General features: G+C 36.7%; 1 protein-coding gene across 2 annotated transcripts in view; it reads left to right on the top strand.

Annotated features, from left to right (window-relative positions):
* The window catches only part of COL25A1 (collagen, type XXV, alpha 1), a 514,206-nt gene that overhangs the window by 350,228 nt on the left and 139,755 nt on the right, over positions 1-24,223 (top strand). The window contains exons 9-11 of one of the 2 annotated variants that reach the window (XM_011989830.1): positions 19,734-19,805; positions 20,535-20,642; positions 23,294-23,329. In XM_011989830.1, the coding sequence (XP_011845220.1) occupies positions 19,734-19,805; positions 20,535-20,642; positions 23,294-23,329 (216 nt within the window). Of the gene's footprint in view, positions 1-18,899; positions 18,960-19,733; positions 19,806-20,534; positions 20,643-23,293; positions 23,330-24,223 lie in introns of both variants that reach the window. The other variant, XM_011989831.1, reaches the window with a different exon arrangement.

Raw genomic sequence — 24,223 nt, 5'->3', positions numbered from 1 at the left:
AAGATCTAAACATGCACAAATGTGAACCTATTCTTGTTTATACTCTAATTCCTATTAAGAAAAGATAGGTAAATGTTCAAAGAAATCTATGAAGCTTTTTAGATTAACTTGATATATCTTCCTTAGCTTTTTGCACAAAAATTGTTAAGCTCCTCATCTTCTAATTAATTGTTTTTTAAAAAGTATTTTTCTATTCAGTATAGCATTTCAGGGTTAAAGAGAATGTAAATTAACCATAATTTAGTGCTAGAGGTTTCTTCTTACATACCTTAACATGCAAGGAAATCATTTTTAGTATTTCTTTGCAAAGTGAGATGGAAGCAAGCACAGTGGAAGTTCTTGATGCTCGCATCAAAGACTGGCTCTGACACGTTTTCAAGGTAATCTTGAGAAACAAATATTTACCTTGACTTCAGTTTTAGAGGAAACTTGGAGACTAATTCAGGAGACAGATGACTTTTCTTAGATATAGCTTTTCTTTCTATTTTGTAGTAGTTGAAGAAGATGGTTCTAGAATGCCAGCACCAAAGCTTCCTTTTAGGAATGCAGACTTTTACATATAAAAGGGGCTCTAATGTAGTCCTTGAATTTAACAGAAGTTATAGCAGCACTTTGTAATTTTTCAGCCTTGATTCTTCCCTATCCTCAGTTCATTTTTATCCTACTGAACTGTGCTTTGAGAACATAGCATTGGAAAGATTTTAAACCACTGGCATAGTTTTATCTCATGTTTTGAACATGAAAAATTACTGTATTTTGTCTTTGTTAACATGGCTTATATGCATGATATGGTAGAAAGCCACTAGCTACAATTTAACCATTTTTATTAATGTTCTTACATTTCTTTGGTGGTACATCTTTGTTGTTTAAAAAATGTGTAATATAGTTGACAATCAGTATAATTTTGATGATGAAAGGAATAGTAAGGAATATGCTGTCTTTGAACAATCTCTTTTTCTTTCTCTGCCAAATAGATAACTACTATGTTTACATTAATAGATAACTACTATGTTTACCACTACACACGTTATTTCATTTTCTGGCATAGATAAACACATTATTTCTAGGTTGACAAAGTGAATTTTCTAAAGGATCTTCTATATTAGGAAACTCTGGAATACAACATTATAAAGCCATTCTATTTTTGTTGCCTTTTTTGTTCAGTACAACATCACTTTTCAGTCTTGCAACCTTTTGTTTAGTAGTCATTTGCAATTATTCAAAAATTTTATGAAAGGAAATGAATTTTGAGGAGTTTCAGGAAGAAGGGAATATCTGGAGATCTACTAGACTTTTTGGATTTGTTCAGAAAGCTAATGTAGAGATTTACAACTTCACCTTTCATTTTACATTTTTAGGCAGAAAAGTCAAACAAAATTGAATTGGAGAAAGCTTGCTATGTCACCAGTACTATGTTGAATGTTAATACTGTAACTCTATACTGGTCTGTGGTATTACTTCCACTTTGGAGCCATGTACTTCTAATAAAATGTGTCAGAGAAGAATGCAGAGTTTGAGTCATTGTATCTGCCCAGAATTTTATATTGTAACTGTTACAACAAGTCACAATTTTTAGAATGTGTCAAATGTAATGGCATGTGCCAACAGGGTTGTAGTTTGAGAAACTGTCACAACTAATATGGAATTTCTTTTTAGGGTAGAGATTAACACGTTTGGTTGTAGTAGGGAAAAGGAATTCAATGTCTTTATTTTTTTCCTGTTATTGGAATGTGTTCACTATTTGGTGCAATATTCCTTCTATATTTTAAATTAGTAATTCACAAAGGAGCAGATTAGAGGCTGCAGACTGGTAGCCTGTGAACCAGATTTTGGTAGTAGATACATTTCATTTTTCTTTCCCAGATTAGTTGCTAATACTGGGTGATTTCATATAAATCTTATTTAAAGTTTTCTCTTGAGAAATGTAAAAAGCTGGCACCATTGAGTTTACCTTCCTTTTTAAGGAAGGTTGGCTGCAGGTGAGTGGAGTCTGTCTGCTTTAGGTAGGACACGCATTTTGGATTATCCCCGGTGACACCAAACCTGTTCCATTTACTTATATATGTGTGCAGTTTCTGTTGGCATTGAAGTTTGCAATACCTGGATTAGATATTAGGATGATTTTGCTTTTGATGTTATGATGACAAAGTCCATCAAAATATACAAACACATAGATCACAAAACAATTAATTATGAATCATTTACTTTCTATAAAAAGAGGCTATAATAGTTCCTTTAACATAATTTACATACGGTTTGTTTTAAAATTATATAGAATTATTTTTATACTTGTGGTTTTCAGTCTATGGTACTGTAGAATTTTTATTAGTATACCAGTCTGCTCAAAGATTAAAATTAGTATAGTTCAAACTTGGTAGTTTTGCATCAAGATTCCAACAGAATTTATGTTATCTGCAAGATTTTTTGTTTAAAATATAAATTATAGAATAACAGAATGTTTAGAAAGTTAGCACAGTTGTAGACAGAATAACTGTCTTTAAGTAACATGTAAATAACGTGAAAAAGATGAATTTTAGTCTTTTAATTGCGTATGTTTAAAATTAGAAACACAGGAGACTTTGAGGGGGAGAATTTCAGAATCACTCCTTTAACGAAAAATGGGACTCTAAATCTCAGAATTTCCTAGAGGTTTTTTTTTTTAAAAAAAATGTTGGTTTATCACCTAAGATGATCTAGCTTAGATATCTTATATAGGTCATAGCCAAAATTCATAGATATTTAGAATCATATTGTATTTAGTTGCATATGCTTTCGTTGTTGGACCCAAATCATTTCATTTATAATACTAGTCCGTATACTTCTGTAAACACCCATGTTTTAAGTTATTATATGTACTTTCTGGGTTTTGTTTGCGCAGTTGGGTTAATGGAACATTTTCCCTTGTAAATATTTCTAACAAAATTGCCCTGTTGAGGCATCAATGAAGAACAAGATCATGAATTGTTTGGAGTTGCCCCTTATGGTTGTATTGACAAATCTTAAGATGAAGAACTAATTTGGGTCAGTATTATTCAATTCTTTTTTCTTTGTGTCCACCTTGATATAAAACTAAATTGAAAGTTAATTTATCTGACTGCAATAAATATAGAATTTAATGAGATGGTCCAGAGGTTAAAAAATAAAAAAGATAACATAAATAGAATCCTATATGGTAGATTGTATTTCCTTTTATCGGAAAGAGTTGAATGCATCTGAATTTTTTTTTCTTATAGTGTTTTAAACTATTGGGTAATATAGGAGGTCACATTTTGCTTTTTATTAGAATTAAAAATGGTTTGGCAATGCCAGAAAGACTTTCTAGATAAATGATCGTTGTCCTATTTTAAAAGAGTGATGAGGAGGGGGAAGATAATATAGATAAGAGAAATTCATTTGCTGCCTCATCAGACTTTTTCTTATAACAGTAAAATAAACCCATGTCACCCATTTAGGCAATTGGCCCTGCCAGCTAATTGCCTAGAAACTTCTATAGGGTGTCCTAAGCTGAGTTTTATTCAAACATCTTCAGTGACAAGGAACTCACTCTTTTAAAAAGCAGACTATTCTAATCATAGATAGTTCTAACATTGCAAAGTAATTCAATCATTCATTCAACAAATATTTATTGTTCCTTCTTTTGAATCAATGTCTACCATTCTCTACTTCCTATACATTTAGTTTCAGTCCTGTCTTCTGAACTAATTATTCTTAAACATGACTGTCCTTCAGTGGTTTATAGAAACACTGAAGCTCATGGGTGAAATGAACCTTAAAGCTCTTCCATTATTGGTTACATTCTTTGGCAGTGATGGCCCAGCTGAAACTGAATACACTCTGTGGTGGTGATAGTTCTACTCTGTGCTGTCCCTTCAGTTTTCAGCCTGTTTAAAATACCTCTCATGTCCCATCTCATCTTCTCCTGCTCCAACCCCGTCTTCTTCATCCATTCCTCATGTGAACAGTTTTTGCCCTCTTACTGTCATGGTTCTCTATACATGTTCCTATGTCTTCCTTAAAGGATAATGTGTAGAAAGCATTATTATTTGGGATAAAACCTAGCTCTGTATGTGTCTGTTTATGTTAATACAGTCTGGAATTAGATGAGCTTGAAACAACATTGGCAGCCATATCATATATTAATGTATAAATTTATCAACTTAAATTCTAAATGTTTTTTTACTGTTATTCTTAGCTCCTCAATTGTGTATTTACATAACTAGTTTATTGGATTCACACACCGTTACTTTCTTTTATCCATGTTATTAGTATACCACTCTCATCATTCCATCCTGTTGAGGTCCCCTCTGGATTCTGATTTGCAATCCAACAATCATTATACCTCTTCTTCTCTCCCATTTCCTGGATATTTGAGATATAGATGTAGAAATATTCATGTAGAGACAAAAATCATTCCCACACCCAAAGTTTGAGAAGACTGATTCATTAATACATATATTGAGGCTGGGCACAGTGGCTCATGCCTGTAATCCCAGCACTTTGAGAGACCGAAGCGGGTGGATCACCTGAGGTCAGGAGTTTGAGACCAGCCTGGCCAACATGGTGAAACCCCATCTCTACTAAAAATATAAAAATTTGCTGGGCACAGTGGCACTCACCTGTAATCCCAGGTACTCAGGAGGCTGAGGCAGGAGAATCGCTTGAACCTGGGAGGCGGAGGTTGCAGTGAGCCAAGATTGCACCATTGCACTGCAGCCTGGGAGAAAAGAGCAAAATTCTGTCTCAAAAAAACAAAACAAAAAAATGTATATTGAATGGATCAGTCCGGAGGTCCTGAACTATGTGACTGGTTAAGCATTATTATCTGTGTAGATTGTTCAACCAGTTATAAATCCATTCTTTTCATTGATTTTCAGTTCAGATTTCTCCATATAGAATCTAAGGATAATACAGGAAACCTTGGCATACCACTTGCTGAAATCCAGTTACATATGTGTATCTACCTACTAATAACCCTTTTTAAAAAAGGAAATAAAGTTAGTATTCTGTTATAAATTTTCACCAACAATCCTTTTAATAATATATTCTCATTTTTACTTAGGTCATTATAAATTTTAGCAATCTGTCTATACTTCACAGAGCTACCTTTTTCTGTTTTCTATTGCTTCTTGCACTTTTCACAGTTCCCGAAAAAGTGATGTGAATGGTTGAGTAATGTTTTTGGCAAATGCTCAGTATTTTGAAAGCTATTTATTCGGGCTAAAACACATTTATATTTGCAAAGTTTTCATTAGTAATCTCTTCACTTTCCTTGGCATTTAATACACCAGTATTTGTGGCAATGTTTAATTCAAACAACTATATTTTTTTCTGTTTGACAGAGAATTAGAAGCTAAATAGGAACTGGTTGCTATTGCTTTCTTGTATCAACTATTCACATTTTATTCTCAGTTGACTGAAAAAAATAGATCTATTATTTTATTATGCTTCTCTGTCTCAATCTAACAGAATATGCTCTTTTTGTTGCCCTTAGAAATTCCTCCCAGTCTTTATGGAGCCTCAGTGCTCCTGACACAGATCATAATGTTCCATGCTACTCTTCTGTGTTAATCCTTGGATTGACTTTCACTTCCTTTTTTATTTCCTTCCTTATTTGTAATTGAGATATTCATAAAGAAGGAAATCCTACAAAGAATAGGAGAGGGGAAGGGAAGTCCACTCTGCAATTTGTGAATTATTAGGCCCTTAGTAATTCACAAATTGAATAATTATGCCTTGTACAAAAGTTGACTCACGTTTCCCTTGAAAAATCTTTTTTTTTCTTAGTCAAATTTGTTTTGTGCCACTTTTCCAACATTAACTTCCCCAACATTTCGCAAGTCAGGAAACATGGACAATTTCACAGTTAAAGTTTATGAAGCTTAATCTCAACTCTTTATAATGCTACGAAGCTTCATCCCAGAGCTATAAAATAGTAACTTCTTCTTCCTCTCTTTCATGTTTCTTACTTGCTAAAATCCCATATCACCCAAGGAGAATGATTGACATTCCCTTATGTGAAAATAAGCAATTCAATTTCAATAATGACATGACAGACATACATCTTGTAATTTTTTTAACCACATATGTGAGTCATAAAACTTGTAGCTAATGAGGCGGTAGAACTGGTCACTTATCTGGGTATCCCAGATGCCACCTGGTTTTTAAAACATAAACTTTGTTCCTGTGGGTACTGAAATTGAAGACCCATTTAAAAAAAAAAAGATTTATAACATACGTCTGTATTTTGTAAATTGGGCTATTGCTTTTAGATATTTTAACACATCAGAGAAAGTTTTTTCCTTGGTCTGGATTAGTTATGCATTCAAACCGAGAGCATTGTCATTCCCTTTTTTTCTCTTTTATTTAATAGCAAATAATGCATATATATCATTTAAAATTTACTAAGTTGAAAGACCACGTTACACTTTGAATTAATTCATGTAACCATAAAAAGAGAAAATCTTTTTTCTATTATATATGGACAATTTTCTTTGATAAATGGAATATTAAGTACATTTAAATAAAGAAAGAATTGTTCCTATTCAAAATTGTACCTAAGGCATATTTTGAGCCCTCATTTTCAGTAACAAAGACAATCTAATCTTTACTCTTGACATTTTTGTCTGCCTTATTATTATCTAAATTTGGAAGCATAAAAGTACTTGAAATTTGGAAGTATAAAAGAGTTTTGAGGTTAAATGTGAATATTATCAGTGTAGTTATTTCAAGTAAATTATATGTGCAAATCAATATCACTTTTAAGAATTGAATAAACATGATGGCATGTGATACACTACTTAATATGAAAAATGTACTGCATTTCATTAAATAACATTATCAACCACTAGGAAATTAAAACCAAAAAGTAGAAAGTTTATTTTATGATTTTTCAATATTTATGTCATTCTAAACTTTAGATTTAATTTGATAGAAGTCAGGAAATTTGGTTTTGACAATCCCAGAGAAACCGTAATTCTCATGTAGATTACAACAGCCTCTTTCATTAACAGCAAATCATGGGACTCCTCCCAGATGAATTAATCACTATGGGATGTAGGTACGTCCTTTTCAAAAAGGAATTATACCTTGTTCTGTTCTTATTCCTGCTAGAGATAGTGTATAACAATCGTATTTTGACATTTCTATGATTTAAGAATCAGTGCTGTGAATTACAATGTGTAATTGATACAATAAGAACCAGTAACCCTTTCTTCAAATGCTAATGCAACAAAATAAAGTTCTATCGGTTGGGCTAAGTGTGCTATGAGGCAAAGTCCTACAGTTGTTTTGTTTGTATTTCACCATTCAAAAACAGTAAATCAGAGATCTTTAACTGGTGATCTGTGAGACAAATCCTACTATCAAATGTATTTTCATTTGGAATATAAAATGTGTAAACAAAATTTCAATTGTTAGCAAACATTAAAATCTGAAGCATTTATTTTTTTCTTAAAAAAAGACTTTCATTTCTGGTTTCTCATGAAGCAGGTGAAGATGTAGCCACACTAGGTCTGCTTTCATCTGTGGCAAAAATCAAGGGATTAGTTATTGTTTCCTTTCAGCCCCAGCTTCACTCTTCTATTCAGCGAAGTCTCCCCACTTCCTTTTGTCTTCAACCTGCTTCTTTATTTACATTATCTGCCAATTCTTATAGTCATTTGAATTTACTCCATATATACAAGTGACATCAAATACAAAAATAATTACAGGATGTTCAAACATGTCCTAAATTGCAATAAATATTTTAGCCTCTTTGGGAAACATGCAGAGTTCAGGGATGCCCTCAAGCAACAGACTCTATTTTACTGTTGTATAATTGAGCAGACCCTGAGAAAACACTACAAAATTAGGATTTGAACTAAAGGAGGATGTTGGAGAACAGGACCAGATGAACTAGTAGAGAAAGGTACCTAGAAGAGTACCACTGCAAGTAACGTTACTCTCTGCTCTACTCCGTTATCTTTTTGAAGAGTTCAGTTATCCCAGAGGGCTATCAGGCATTTACTGTGGGCTAAACCTTATTTAGGGTGGATGTTGAACTTCAGAGGTATACAAGGAAGTACAGGATGATTTTCCATCCATTATAGCCATCTACTTCTTCCATGAGTAGAAAAGAGGCTACATTCAGGGTGCATGCCCAAGGAATTTTAGAGTCAACTCAATCTAGTATGAAACAAGGATGTTTAGCAAATACTTATTAAATGAGAGTACTAAATAGAGTATCCAGAGAATGGCAGGACACTTATGCTTTCTCTCCCAGCATGAAACATCCAAAAAAAAAAGTTGAGGTTTTCTCACAGGCTACTGGAGAAATGCCTGTTTTCCCTTTAGTGTCAGGTGCCCTGTCAGCTACTGATCTTCTTTCCTGATCCATGCTGTGCCTCCTCTCCCAGATGTAGACTGTTTCCTTTCAGAAAATGGATGGGATATACTCAAGTTGAGATGAGTCCTTGACCTGGCAACCTCAACTGAAGAGCAGCCTAGGTTTTATAGAAATGTAGTTCCAAAATATTATTGTATTGCATGCTATTTTTATACTGCACCATCTTGGAAGAGTTTTGGAGAATTAAAAAACTATATAATCTGAGCTCCATAATTCAAAATTTGTATTTCAAAGGCATATTGCATGAAATTCAGATAGGGCTGAATTCAAGCCTGCTTTTGCACCATTTTTGTTTTCACAGGGAGGTTTAAGGAGATTTTTATGCAGTGTTTGACAATCAAATTGACGTTCTAAACAGGACTGCTGGAGAATTTTTTTTCATTTCATAAAAGGACAAAATTTTCACGGTTATTTTTTGCTTATTTGAAAAACAGGTGCTAATTATAAATGTCCTTATTTATTCATTAAGGCAATTAATTAAAAGATGTATACCAGACAATTGATCATACTAGTTCTCATTAATATATAACACTGAAATCATAAAAGTAGATTTATTTTTAATTACTACAAACTGGTATAAATTATAATATGTAATGCAAATTGCCATATATTGAGACAGGGCATTTTTTAGACTTGTCTATAATTAATACATTTTATTGTTCAAACCCACATTCATTTCCTTAAATTCAAAATTTATCACTCTTTCTATAATCTTCAGTTCTGCTAAAGAGCTCTTTGTCATTAATTTTGAACTAGGCTCACAATCCCTTCTTAAAACTCTTGTTAGTTAAGTGTGTTTCAGAACTTAGGGTTTTTAGGAATTAGAAAGTTAATTTAGTTCATGCTGTGCATATTGTCTGAAACCCTTAGGGGCCTGAGACACCCTGTAATCAAACCATCAAATTCTACAGTGAAACATATGCATATTCACACTTAGAAGGATTATTAATGACCATAAATAGCCTTACATCTGTTCAAGTAAGTTTTTTCCATCACATAAGTTTCCTGAAAACAGGAAAAACTTTAAAACTTAAGAAAAAATATTTTGGCTGGGCGCGGTAGCTCATGCCTGTAATCCCAACACTTTAAGAAGCCAAGGTGTGTGGATCACCTGAGATCAGGAGTTTGAGACCAGCCTGGCCAACATTGTGAAATCCCATCTTTACTAAAAATACAAAAATTAGCTGGGCATGGTGGTGGGTGCCTGTAGTGCCAGCTATTCAGGAGGCTGAGGCAGGAGAATCACTTGAACCTGGGAGGCAGAGTTTGCAGTGAGCTGAGATTGCATCACTGTACTCCAGCCTCTGCAACAGAGTGAGACACCATCAGAGAGACAGAGAGAGAGAGAGACAGGTAGGAAGGAGAAAAAAAATTTTAAAAAGAAAAAATATTTATCTTCAGGGACTTTGGATTTTGGAACTGCAGATGAAGGATCATGAACCATATCTGGGTTTTTAATCTGTTCTCTAACTGTGTCAGAATTGTCTTCCTCGTACTCACATGGCATGGCACCTTCGTTGTATAAAAACCTTCATGGCTTTCCACTACTTCCCTCTTGAAGCTTCTTTTAAGACCTCCCACATCTGTTCCCTATTAATTTTTCCAGGCATTTATCTAAAATGTGTGTGCTTCACCACAGCCAAACTCACCTTATCAGAATTTCCTGAGTGTACCTTCTCCTTTGTTCACTGTGCTACTGACTGGAATATCTTCCTCCAGAGGCCTCCAGTCCATACTTCACTGCAGTACCAGGATCCTAATCATCTTCACATGTCTTAATTTCTACCTTTATGGGAGTCTTACTCCAGTCCTCAGACAGAATAAGCTTAAGTACTGCCTGCTCCTCTAACCAGAGCACTAATTTAACACATTTTCCATGTGGATTGACATTCATATGACAATTCCCTCTCCCCCATTAGATTTGAACCCCTGCAGCTTCTTTCACTGTACTTGGCGTATAGCATGTATTCCAGAGAACTTTGTCACACGAAGGAATGCATGTTTTAGTTCATCCCTCTTGTTCTCATCAATCTGACCTCCCACAGGAATCCTTACAACCCTTTGCCATTGCCCTTATCTTGACCTTGCCCAAATTGAAGAACAGAGTCTACATCTCCAGGGAGAGTTCCTAAAATAGAACCTAATCTCTATATACCAAGTGTTGATTCAGTATGTCTTTAGAAAAGGAAAATATATTTTCTATTTTTTTCCAGTGTTCATCTAGGCGGAAGTATCAGGAAGGAAAAGTATCGTTGCCCTTTGAGAGTGGCTAGCCACAGGGGTCTCCTAGTGTGTCACGACTGCACCTATGGGGCATGGGAATCTTTCTGCTACTTCTGTGCGGTACTTCAGGCAGGGGAATCCTTTGCAAGCCTGCTCACACATGTCTATCTGACATGCCACATGGCCATTTCTTCGTGGTGTTGCTTTTCTGGAAGTGCTGCTGGGAAGCAGAGCTTAGGTCCCTCTCTGCTCTCGGAGACTACAGATCTCTTTCCTCACTTCTAGTTTGGGGGAGTGTCTTTCTAGGTATTTTTCATTTCTAGAAATGTTGGTAGACAAGTTATGTCTTGCACTCTGCCTCCTTATGCCTCCTCTGAGGCCCTAAGCAAAGGGTCATCTAAGAGCTTGATGAAGGAGTGGGGAGGAAATGAAAAAATACAAGAGAAAAAGAGCATGGATAAATGTTAGCAAAAGAGATCCCAGCCACGTTTGAAGTTGCTTGTTTCATGTCTACCTGCCTTCATACATTCTAAGCTCCATAAGGCCTGGTATAAGGTCTATCTTGTTTACCGCTCTAATCCCAATGTCCAAATATTGCCTTGGTCATTGTGCAATTGTGTTAAATTCTTATTGAATAAATGAATAAGTGAAAATGAAATTCAGAGACTATGAAAAATTTATGGAAGATATGGGGCTGGACACGGTGGCTCATGCCTGTAATCCCAGCACTTTGGGAGGCCAAGGTGGGCGGATTACGTGGTCGAGAGATTGAGACCATCCTGGTCAACATGGTGAAACCCTTCTCTACTAAAAATGCAAAAAAAATTAGCTGGGCGTGTGGTGCTGCATGCCTGTAGTCCCACCTACTTGGGAGGCTGAGGTAGGAGAATCACTTGGACCCAGGAGGCGGAGATTGCAATGAGCCGAGATTGTGCCACTGCACTCCAGCCTGGGCGACAGAGTAAGACTCAGTCTCAAAAAAATAAAAAAAAAGAAAAATTTATGGAAAATATGCTGGTTAAGATGGTTGACACTGGAGCAGGTGGCCAGGGGGTGACTCGTGGCTCTGCCACTTACAGATGGGTGGGCGAGACCCCTCACCTCTTCGTGTCTCAAATTCCTCATCTGTCAAGTAGTTGGTGTGAGGATTAAAAGAGTTAATATTTATAAAACTCTTAGAAGAATACCTCACGCAAAGGAAGTATCATATAAGCCTTAACCACTATTAATACCATCATCACCATTGTCATTATTTATTATTTTAATTATTATTAAGAAACCCTAAGACCGGACTGCTCTCTTGATGTTTATTTGTAGAGAATAGCTCTGATCCAGTTCTAGCAGAGTATATATAAATAAAATCAATACAGTTTTATTTTTGTACATCTTCCCAGACTTCAAGGCTGCTTTATTTTTCTTCCCTGTATCCTGTGTCTATACTTCTCTGGTTCACTCAGACCAGGAAAAACCTTCTTCAGGAATTCTACCTCTTTTCATGGGGTCTCATCTTCTATTGGCCTTTCTTAGCTGTATGTCATTAGGGAACACTTTACAACAAGCCCTGGAATCCCCTAATAGATTATATACAACAAGTAGAGCCTTCGGCACTATATAAGTAGTTTAGGCACTTTTCTTAATACTTTGCACTTGCCAGTGTTGAAGTTTATCTGCTGTCTTCTTATTCATAGATCTTTTGCAGGCTGTCTTCACTTACTTAGCATTTTAGTAGCTACAGTATTTAATGACATTTGTCAATACAGAGATTGCATTGTTTTGTTTTTCTTCCAAATGACTTGTAAAATTACGCTTATCATCGACGTATAAAAAGATAATTCCTGGACTGGCTAGGGTTAATATTTACGATAAAACATAGTAGAATGGAATTTAGAGTATCTATAAAAAAATAGTAACTTCTTGAACCAGTTGAAAATATTATATTCAAATAACTTGTAAAATTTACACTTACCATTTATAGACAAAAAAAGATAATTCCTGGAGTGACTAGGTTAAAATTTATGAGAAAATGTAGTTGAATAGAATTTAGAGTATCAATAAAATAGAAAAATAGTAATTTTTTGAGCCAGTTGAAAATATTATATTCAACTACAGAAGGCTAATTCTTCCCATAATTAATACTACCATGAGGCAATCTTTTACCATCAGTTATAACTTCTGATTTCCACAGGCTCCAATTCTTATACTACATGATTGTTCAAAAATTCCTTTAGCTGTTTAGCTTTATATAGTTGATTTTTCTTTTCAGACAGATAAATTATACCATCTACTGCAATATGGAATGATCTAGTTGCAGATTTCCTTCTCTTAAATTCTTTTCTTTCTTAATTTAGCCTTCTAACAGTTTCTGCTAAACTGAAGCAATTCTTTTACCTAAATATTTTTGTATCCTATTATAGTGTTTCCCCATCTGGTCTCTCTTAGCTAGAAATTATTTTATCAACTTTGAGGAGTATTTATCTCTATTTATGCTGCACACATGCCCACTGTAATGGTCGTGTTGTAATGCATGATGTATTTTGGGCAAACAGAATCATGATAGTATTTACATTATGGAGAAACTTGGAGATTTCATTTCTCAGCATAATGCATATTTTTTATTTAATATGACTTGCTATTGGGACCCTTTGACTCTTTGTAAGTAAAATAATTATCTTTTCATCCATAGCCCTACAACCTCAGGTACACTCCCTTGTGCTGATCAATGATCAGCCATTGTCAGTGACACTGACCATTGTTAACCTGTTCTTACTATGAGTCATTTATGTGATTTAGGCAGCATTATTGATGATGCAATAAACAGCAAAGTAAAGTATGTGCATCTATCATTTTGAGTCATTTGCCTGACTAGAACTTTTGTGAGGAGAATTACCATTCCTCCTGCTTCTATAGCCACTCCTTTTCATCTTCTTTGTGGTTGCCTCTTCCTCTGCTCATCCCTTAAACCTAAGTCTTTTGAAGGGTTCTTTCCTAGGTCTACCCTCTCTACAACCTCCCGAGGTGACTTCGCATATCCCTATGGCTCATAATTCTCACCTGTCTTTCTTTCTTTTTTATTTATTTAATTTTTTATTTTATATATTATTTTTTTTGAGACGGAGTTTCGCTGTTGTTGCCCAGGCTGGAGTGCAATGACGTGATCTCGGCTCACTACAACCTCTGCCTCCTGGGTTCAAATGATTCTCCTGCCTCAGCCTCCCGAATAGCTGAGATTACAGACACCTGCCACCATGCCCAGCTAATTTTTGTAGTTTTAGTAGAGACGGGGTTTCACCATGTTGGCCAGGCTGGTCTCGAACTCCTCATGATCTGCCCGCCTCAGCCTCCCAAAGTGCTGGGATTATAGGCATGAGTCACCGTGCCCAGTCATTTCTCACCTTTCTTCTGTTCTGTATGCATGTCCAACTGCTGCCCCTTGGCTGTCCATAGACATCTCAAATTCAGCAAACCTGTAGCTGAATTCATCATTCATAACTACCTGCCTACCCCAGAAAGCCTTTTCCTTGTGTTCCCTCTACTATCCTTCCATTGTCCAAGCTAGAGACCTAGGACCATTCTCTGCTCCTCATTTACCCTTATATTCTCAGCCAAGTTACAAGTCCTACAAATTCGACTTCCTTAATAACAATTCAAACAACTGATTTGTCCTTCCTCTAGTTCTAAGACACAATCTCACAGCTAGACTATTGTAATACCTTCCTAAATGGTCTATCTTTAGTTTTACTCTTCCTGTACCAACCTCCAGCCTCTACTTCACCTGGCTTGGGAGGTCTTCCATGGCTCCTGAAACATGTGTCTAGTGCACATTTTATTTTCTTTGCAGCCCCCCCACTTCTCCACCATAATACTTGTCACTCTGTGTGGCAACTGCCAGCTTATTTCTATTTCTCCACTAGATGGTAAACCCTGTGAGCATGGGATCTTGCTCACCATTCGATCCCCAGAGTGTGGCCTAGTGAATGTTGCACAGAAGGTGCTCAACAGACGCTTTCTAAATATTGTTGAATGTTAGTCAATTTTTAAGCTTTCTAATATTTCAACTGTAAAGCAGGTAGAAGAAAATTATAAACACATAAATTGCATAATGACAAAGTTTAGAATCAGAAGACCTGGATTGAATTTCTGGCTCTATCATTGCCTTACTGAATACGTTTGAGAAAGCACAAAATTTTCTCACTATTTATAATCTTATAATACTCATTATTACTGAGTACACAATAAAAATGACAGTAACACCTTGAATGTATGGCCTCTAAGTAGTTAGAAGCATTTCTTATGAATTATTTATTTATTCAATATCCCTTTGGGGTAGGCTTGCATTATTTCTTCTAGTTGGTAATGAAGAGGGAGATATAGCCTTTCCTGTCATGATGTCAAAATACTGGTTGTGAGATGGTTGCCTACTTCACAGAATGTCATGAAGATTCATGAAACTGTCTGAGGCTTTATGCTCTCAGGAGGGAAAAAAAATGAGTTATATATGGTAGTTTTACAGCTCTTATTCATCTGATTTCTTAATAATTCAAAGTATTTGGGGGTGAAAATGTGTACAAATTATTTCAGGCCAGGTACAGTGGCTCACGCCTGTAATCCCAGCACTTTGGGAGGCTGAGGTGGGCAGATCACTTGAGGTCAGGAGTTCGAGACCAGCCTGGCCAACATGGTGAAAGCCCATCTCTACTAAAAATATAAAAAAATAACTGGGCATGGTGGTGCATGCCTGTAGTCCCAGCTACTGGGGGCGCTGAGGCAGGAGAATTGCTTGAACCCGGGAGGCAGAGGTTGCAGTGAGCCGAGATCGCACCACTACACTCAAGTCTGGGTGACAGAGTCAGACCCCATCTCAAAAAATAACAACAATAACAAAAATTATTTCAATATTCAGTATTCAATATTCAATATTCCTGGATTTTTTTCTCCATATTTTTCTGGAGACACATTTGTTTTTCCACACCCACTCAAACCGTCTGTGTACCAGGCAAACTTTCTGAGATGCAAAACCAAGTAAAGTATGTCCATTTTATTTGTTTAGAAAGGATATGACTAATGATACTGTGGGAAAAAATGGTATAGTTAATAAAAATTGTATCCTCTGTATGAGCAGCTAGAGAAGCCTAGCAGGTGTGGCCACACAAAGCCATAAGGTGTCAACACCTGTATTGAGGATAGGTGTCAACACCTGTACTTTAGAAACCAACCCTCCAAAGAACTCACACAAGAAGCAGAGTCAGTGTCTACCTAGGATCTGGAGGCAGCCCCTGTGAAATGGGATTTTTTTTACCACCATCAAATGGTGAAAATTTTTAAAACGTGTCCAATTTTGAATGCTATAACCCTATAATATATCAATGTTTGCTTTACATAATAATGTTTAAATGTATTTGCCATTAATTGAATAGACATTTTTAGGAGGATGGACCATATTTGTTATTGCTTTGAAACACTCTGTAGGACACCAGCATATACTCTCAGGGTTACTTTTACCCCAGTTTGAAACGCACAGGGTCCTAGGACATTGCAGCCCAAATCATGGGATTTTTGTTAGCATTTAAGAGAATCCGTCCACATGTCCCCTTTTTATTTTGCTACACGTAAACTCCTGAAAAATTATTTTGCCTGGCATGCTAATGAAATCTTTAAAATGTAGCTCTAAACACCTAATTGGTAGCATTTTCACAGTCAAGATGATTAAGGATTATAAATCAGCTTCCTCAAATAGAGATTATTCTGTTTGAGGAAAAAGATCTTTCTGAGGTGAGAATTGCCTATCCTGTTCTCTCTTTAGATCTCATTAAAATTGGAAACCAAACTAAGGAGTTATACAACTTGAGACTTTGTGTGTGTGTGTGTGTGTGAGCATTTTGAAAATATGATCAAATAGAAAGCTGGTCATGCTCAGACATGAGTACAAGAAGTGACTTATTTATACATTCAAATTTCAAAATATTTGTAAGGCCTACCATGTGTGCTGCTAAAAGGTTTTTAATTTAAAATTATTTTGTTAGATAATCCTGTTTCAAGTGACATTATGATTTATCGCCACTAATCAACATTCTGATCCCTCATAGACTTCTTGTTTGTATCTGTTTTTGTTCTTTGTTACATAAATATGAGCTTTATATATAAAATTCTGACTGTGTAATATAGGGCTAATGAGTCACAGATGGAAAGATGCTGGCACATTACCATCTAATAACATTTTAAACTCATATTCCATAGTAAAACAAAAGCAAATTGTATACATCTGTTTTCCAACTTGTAGCATTTCTGAATTTATGCAGAATCTATATTTAAAGGACTTGTATTTAGAGAGAAGAAAAAGAGGACATAGGTCACCTCAAAACTACGGAGCCACTTAATAGCCTTATCAGAACGGACTTGGCAAAAGATAAGATTTTCTCTGTTTTGCTTCCTGAGAAGTTGTAGTCCTGAAGACTGAGAATCAAAGGCATTAGAGCTGAAGAAGTGTCTTCAGACTACAAACTAATTTTTCTGCCTTTCTTAAAATGAAAAACATATCTCTAATGTGAGGGATGTGGGGGGTGAAATATTCACAAAACTAATAAAACTAAAAATGTAGAAATTTCCTGGGCTTTCCTAAAAATATCTGCAAGATAAATTTGGGTGGGAAGAGAGCGAGCCCAGGCCATGTATTGCTGTGGTTGTTGTTTATTTTATTTGTATGGTAAACTGGTAAACATGTTCTCTGTGTGTGTGTGTGTGTGTGTGTGTGTGTGTGTGTGTTTTGGAAAAAAAAGGAATAAAAGGCTTGAGTTTCACATGTTCTTAGAAAAGAAATAGAACAAAGGCAAAATTTCTCTCTCAGACTTAACCAATTGATAACGCCTGTGAGGAGGAGTTAGTACAAGTTATTGAAGAACGAGTCTCTAAAACATCTCTCCGTATTCTCAAGGAATTCAAAACTGCTTTTCTGCATTAAGGGGTTGTGTGAACTGTCAAGTTCTTTCGGAAAAGTTATGTGACAGAAGTGATTACTGCAGAGTGTGACCATAAATCCCCCTGACATGAAATACACATGTTATAAGAGACAGATTTTCATCCACCACCTCTGCGTGAATTCCTGAAACAGGAGAGTTCTAAGATCCATCATATGATTGGAGAGAGAAAGTTTGATATGTGGGTGGCAAGACTGTATTTTGTGAGGTGTACTGTGTTTATTCTGGGGAATAAGTATGATCTGATGGCAAAATTTTGTTCCCCGTTGTTGTCCAAAAAAGAATTAATACATGTATTGTATATCCTGAGCTGTAAACAGAATGTAAATGGAGGGAAATTACAGTGTGGTTTTCATAACAGTGTCTATAGTTATCTCCATTTTGTACTAACATTTTGTAATTAAGATGTTGTAATTTTGTAAGATTCCAGAAATGCTCCATGTAGCAAACTCTTTACACCGTGTAGACACAGATCCCGTTGTACCTGCCCCAGGCTCAGTGACCATGAGATCTCAGTTTCCCCATTCCATGCTTTAGGAAATTATTGGTTTGACTAGGCATGATGGTTTATGCCTGTAATCCCAGCACTTTGGGAGGCCGAGGCGGTCAGATCACTTGAGGGCAGGAGTTTGAGACCAGCCTGGCCAACATGGTGAAACCCAGTCTCTACTACAAATACAAAAATTAGCTGGACATGGTGGCACATGCCTGTAATCCCAGCTACTGGGCAGGCTGAGACAGAGAATCTCTTGAACCCTGGGGACAGAGGTTTCAGTGAGCTGAGATTGTGCCAGTGCACTCCAGCCTAGGTGGCAGAGCAAGACTCCGTCTCAAAAAAAAAAAGGAAAAAAAAAGTCTGGACATGGTGGCTAATGCCTGTAATCCCAGCACTGTGGGAGGCCGAGGTGGGTGGATCACTTGAGGTCAGGAGTTGGAGACCAGCCTGGCCAACATGGTGAAACCCCGTCTCTACTAAAAATACAAAACTTCACTGGGCGTGGTGGCGCACGCCTGTGATCTCAGCACTAGGGAGGCTGAGGCAGGAGAATTGCTTGAACTCGGGAGGTGGAGGTTGCAGTGAGCCTAGATCAGGCCACTGCACTCCAGCCTGAGCAACAGAGTGAGACTTCATCTGAAAAAAAAAAAAAAAGGTTTATTTTGGGGCCTCATGTGTCTAATTTTGTTTATGGTGTGTCAGATGAGGCAAGACTTAGAACCAGGGAAGGGAGGCGCTAGGTATGTGCTTGTTTTGTTTGTCCCCCAGTGAAATGTCTGTGTGACGTTTTATGTCGTGTTGTTTTGGTGCTGTGCTACGTCCATAGGGCCTGCCAGGCTTCCCCACAGTTGCTGCCCTGCACAGTAATCAGATCCTCACCGTCAAGGTTTGTGGTTGTTACTCATGCCTGTGTAGTCAGAAATGCAATCAGCATAAGCGTGAGCAGGAACCATTCAATTGGCTTACCGAGCCCGTTGGCTTCCTCTCATCATATATGTCAAGTTACTGGGCACTTGGGACCCCACTTGCATCATTGAGGTCAAATGTCTATTAAGAGGGTGTATCCTGAGCATACTTGAGAGGAGGATATTGACGTCAAACAGGTACTGTGAAGAGAGGTGGGCATAGCGATCTAAAACCATGCCATGCCTTGATGGCTTAATTTGTATGCATTCTAATGCTCTGTAATATTTTTCCAGTCAATTAAATAATCCTAAGTACTCTCTCTGGACTTCGGGTGTCAATAAAATGGCAGTCAAGTTCACGTCACATTATGCTGGTTGACAAGTCTGATGGAAATGGAACTGGCATTTTGTCTCTAGACTTTCTGCTCAGAGTGAAGAATGCAGGGGTGCACCTGCTTACCTGCTTCTGGGAATAAACTACATTAAAAAGATCCAACGTCCACAGTGAAATGATAAAGCACAAAAAATGTTCATTACCACTGAAGATCTGGTCTCAGCATCGCATTTCAGGATGATATTTCTTTCGAGAAGAATCAGTGGGTCTAACGTTAGACATAAGTGCCAGTTCTATTTTGTTTAATAATCATTATAAGTCTAATGTGTATATCTTTATTTCTTTCTTGGGGCCTTCTGATGTCTATTCTTCAACTCTCTCATCTCTGAACTTCAACCTTTGACCTCACCTGACTGATCAGATGGTGTTTCCTAAAATCAATCATGGGTTTCTCTCTGCTGATCAGCAGCTCATTAAACGCCGCCTGATTAAGGTAGTGCTTATTCTTGCTGAAGTCTGATTTCTTCTTTACATCGGTTATTGCTCTGTATACCTATTGCTTTACCGTTTATCTCTGATGGGTGGGGTGTGGGCGGTGGGTGGGTATTTATTTGGAAATATTCTCAAACAAAATTACATTTAGTCAGCTGCATTTGTTTGAAATGTTAGATACAAGTACCAAAAAAGATACTAAAAGCCTATCTAATTTTTTCTTAATTAAAAAATTTTAAATTGTAGCTACTAACAGATCCAGTTTCTAAGCTCTCTAGCTTTGGTAATTTATAAATTATTATGCAATATGATGGGAGCCTCATATGCTTAATTTTATAGGGTATGAAAAAGTAAACACATTTGTCTAACTATAAAGGCAGCCATTTTATTAAATGAGGTGAATACAACTGATGCAGTGTTATGGATAAAGTAATTCACACATTTTATACCAGCTCTGACTGTAGTGGTAACATATACACTATTTCAAAGAATGGAAGTGCTGGTTCCTGAGCTGCTTTGATTTTAATAGCATCTACTCAGTCACCCAGCATGAATATTTATTTGCTCCCTGCTGGGAGGCAAATTGCCTACAGGCTTTATATTTGTGGTTGTTCTGGTTCTTTTCATAGTGTAAATGTGGATCAGATAATGCAAATTTAAGGTGCTGAAAAGAAGACCTGAGTCTTTATCTTTCATGGTTATTGCTGGTCTGTTCCTTTCTCCATCACAGGGTGACCAAGGACAGGCAGGGCCTCCAGGACCCCCCGGCCCTCCAGGCCCAAGAGGGCCACCTGGGGACACAGGGAAAGATGGCCCCCGTGGAATGCCAGGAGTACCTGTGAGTCACTTTTTAGATCACTTATTCTCACACGTTTTGTTTCGTGTTAAGGGCTGAGAACTAGGGTGGAGCAGGGTGGTGAGGGGCATCAGGTCAGGGGGTCAAGTGAGTGGAGTGGGTTGAGGGAAACGGGATGATGAGTGGAGTGGGTTGAGGGAAGTGAGATGATGGGAAAGTCCCCAGGCAGCATAGGGCGCTCCCAGCTGCATTCCTCTTTACCACTTAATCCACTGGGGATCCAAGCAAACCACAAGAGACACCTGGAGGCAGCCACTAAACTGTTTTTGAGGGAAGCCTCAAGAAGTCTGTGATTGGAGTTGCCCAATCCCAGGTGTAACCTGACTGCCATAGTGTGCACCGGGGCCTTTGGTTTAAATGGGAGATTAGTCTGAAAAACTAAGTAGGAGGCTAATAACATTTTCCAAAGGATCAATAGCAGACCAATAAAGTCCTATACTATTTATGGAAAGTAGAGGAAGTAAAATGTTCTAATATTTATTCCCTTATAAATAACTTGAACCCCCAAAATTGCTAATAACCGTAAAATGAATGATTAAAACATCAGTGGGTATGGTTTAAATATCATTTGTCTTTTGTATGTAAGGCTTATTCATAGAAATAATTTTAAAGTAGTCTCAATACTTGGCTACAAAGATTGGTCAAGTGTCAATGATATAGTAGTAAAACACAGAAGATAAATGGTTTGGTTTCAGAGGCAACCCAGCAATTAAAAGAAATATATGGAAAAGGTCAAAAATTTTAGATTTATTTTATGACTTTAGGACTAGAAATTAAGGTTTATTACTGGATTAAATTATTTATTAAGTGTATTTATTTAACAAATTATTTTCATAGTATTTTTGTGGTACATAATAATAATGAAAATATTTATCCACAAAGCAGAAAATTTTGAAAATAAAACCAAAAAAATAAATAATTACAATACTCATTAATGTTTTGGTATATTTTCTTTCATTTTTATATGCATATATTTATGCATTTTTAGAAATAATGACTCTTTATAAGAATATAGCATACTTTAAAACTTCTGAGACAGCCTCATAAGCCCGTGTCCTTTTCTGAAAGCTGCTGTGAATTTGTTGATATAAAATGTGGAATTGTCTTTCAACATATGATTTGCTAGTTGTTAGGACTGCTTTCACTCAACCTCCAAAGACAGTGGTTGAATTCTATAGCTGTCTTCTAATGCCTTGCTTTTTCTCATGATGATATTCCAAAAGGCAGAGAGATCCACAGCTTTAGGGATATTTAAAGCTCTCCCATTGATTGCTGGTTGCCACAGAAATACAATGGGTGTCTCTTCAAAAAGTAGTTAAAACCATTTTGATGGTACATTAGTCAGATCATTGAGCATTATATTCTATACTCAAATTCAAGATATAAATTACTTTTAAAAAATTTAAAGGTATGACAAACCACATAATCCAAAATTATATCATTCTTTAAACAAATATAGTTTATTCATGTAAGTAAGAAATGGAGCTTTCTACACATAGGACAAATTAACTTGTTTTAAAATTTTCAAAAATATAACTTGAACTATATATGGTCTCAGAGTTTATTTATATGTACTCTGATGACTGCTAGAGAAAGATTTCTTTTTCTTTTTTTTTTTTGAGATAGAGTCTCGCTCTGTCATCCAGGTTGGAGTGCAGTGGCGTGATCTCAGCTCACTGCAACCTCTGCCTCCCGGGTTCAAGTGATTCTCCTGCCTCAGCCTCCTGAGTAGCTGGGACTACAGGTGCCTGCCACCACACCTGGCTAATTTTTTTGTATTTTTAGTAGAGACGGGGTTTCACCATGTTAGCCAGGATGATCTGGATTTCCTGACCACAGGTGATCCGCCCACCTCGGCCTCCCAAAGTAAAAAAAGATTTTTTTGTGTGCAATGAGGTCTTTGCTGTGTTGCCCAAGCTGTAGTGCAGTGGCTATTCACAGATGCCATCATAGCACACTATAGCCTCAAAGACCTGGACTCAAGCAGTCCTCCTGCCTCAGCCTCCCAAATAGTTGAGATTACAGGCATGTGTCATCATACCTTGCTAGAAGAAGACTATAAAAATAAACTGTGAAATACTTATTTTGAAAGACCAGCAATATCTATATTCATTGGCATTTTAAGACAAAAAATATTTTTAGCCAATGACTGTCATTATAACAATAAAATATGATAATTCTATATCAATCTGAATATAAGAAAATGATAATGTCATGATATAGTGTAATTTTCTGTATCAAATTTAATAAAACGTGTTACTTCAGCCATCATTAATCTAGGAAGACCAAAGTTTAACATCAGTCTCTGCTCATTTTATTAAACACCTGTACTAAGAGCAATTGTCTCTCTGTCCTATGTATGAAAGTTCTGAGTTCTCATAAAGACACCATGTCCTTATCTTTATGTCATCCTAAAGAAGACATGATAATCTAGACTAATTTTATTAAACCCTAAATTTGTAAAGTTTATTTGTAGAAGGGAAATTAGCTCTCTTTTAATGTGCTACATTCCTCTATTTAACCTGAAGAAATATACTTGACATTTACATGCCCCAGTCAAAGAAAAAAAATGATTGAAGGGTTTTTTAAAAATACTTACAGCATTACTAAAATTATCACTATTCTTTTTTAAGGGTGAACCAGGAAAACCAGGAGAACAAGGCTTGATGGCAAGTATCTCAATTTATCTTTTTCTATACTAAGCCAGGTTGTTTAAAACTATGGTCAAGATTATGTGTGACAAATGTATCTGTCATATGACAGACTATAATAAAAAGGTGAAAATTAGTAAAAGTTAAAAGTAATATGGCCTATCTACTACATGCTAAGGGTCATAAGACTACATATCTACATTGCTGATGCAGGAGAAAAAGAAAGAGATTCCAGGTGTGGGGAGCGACAGAGATGCTGCAGGCCAAAGGAGAGAATTAATTAAGTGACTCTGCTGTAAGAGAGATTAAATTTAGGGGCATGCCTATTAGCTTAAATAGAAATGGAAATCCCATTTTCAAAGGGATCAGGTCTGACTAAATGAATTCGCACAGGAAACTTTGCACAGTGATTCAGAGTTTTTCTACCATTGAACATCTCTATCCAGAGAAAAATTGCTGTGCCTTTTGGTTCTCTGTCATTTAAAAACAAACAAACAAACAAACAAAAAAGGTCCTGAAATGATTCCACATGGACTTACTCATAGACACACAGGTCCCAGTTCCCCATGATTTGTTTATCTTTTGCTGGTAGAAAAGATGTTTGGTTAGGAATTCCTTCAACCTACCTCTTCCTGTCCCCTCCTGTCTGTCTCCTGAACTGCCTCTCTAATGTGTTACGATGTGAACACTGTTGGGAAGCACAGGGTAATTCTCTAATAACCCAAATGCCAGAAGAGGGCTCACACTCATCCTGGATACTGAAGGAGTGGGCCCAGAGAGTGCCGGGTTGCCAACAGGTGACCACAATCAGTTTGACACTGTCCATCCTGCATAATGTTAGGCTGGGCACGGGGGTTCATACCTGGAAACTTAGCACTTTGGGAGGCCAGGGAGGGGAGGATCACTTGAGCC

This window comes from Mandrillus leucophaeus, unplaced genomic scaffold, assembly GCF_000951045.1.
Source record: "Mandrillus leucophaeus isolate KB7577 unplaced genomic scaffold, Mleu.le_1.0 Scaffold364, whole genome shotgun sequence".
Taxonomy (NCBI): Eukaryota; Metazoa; Chordata; class Mammalia; order Primates; family Cercopithecidae; genus Mandrillus; species Mandrillus leucophaeus.
The sequence above is the reverse complement of the archived record's forward strand: the minus strand, read 5'-3'. Positions and strand labels throughout refer to the sequence as shown.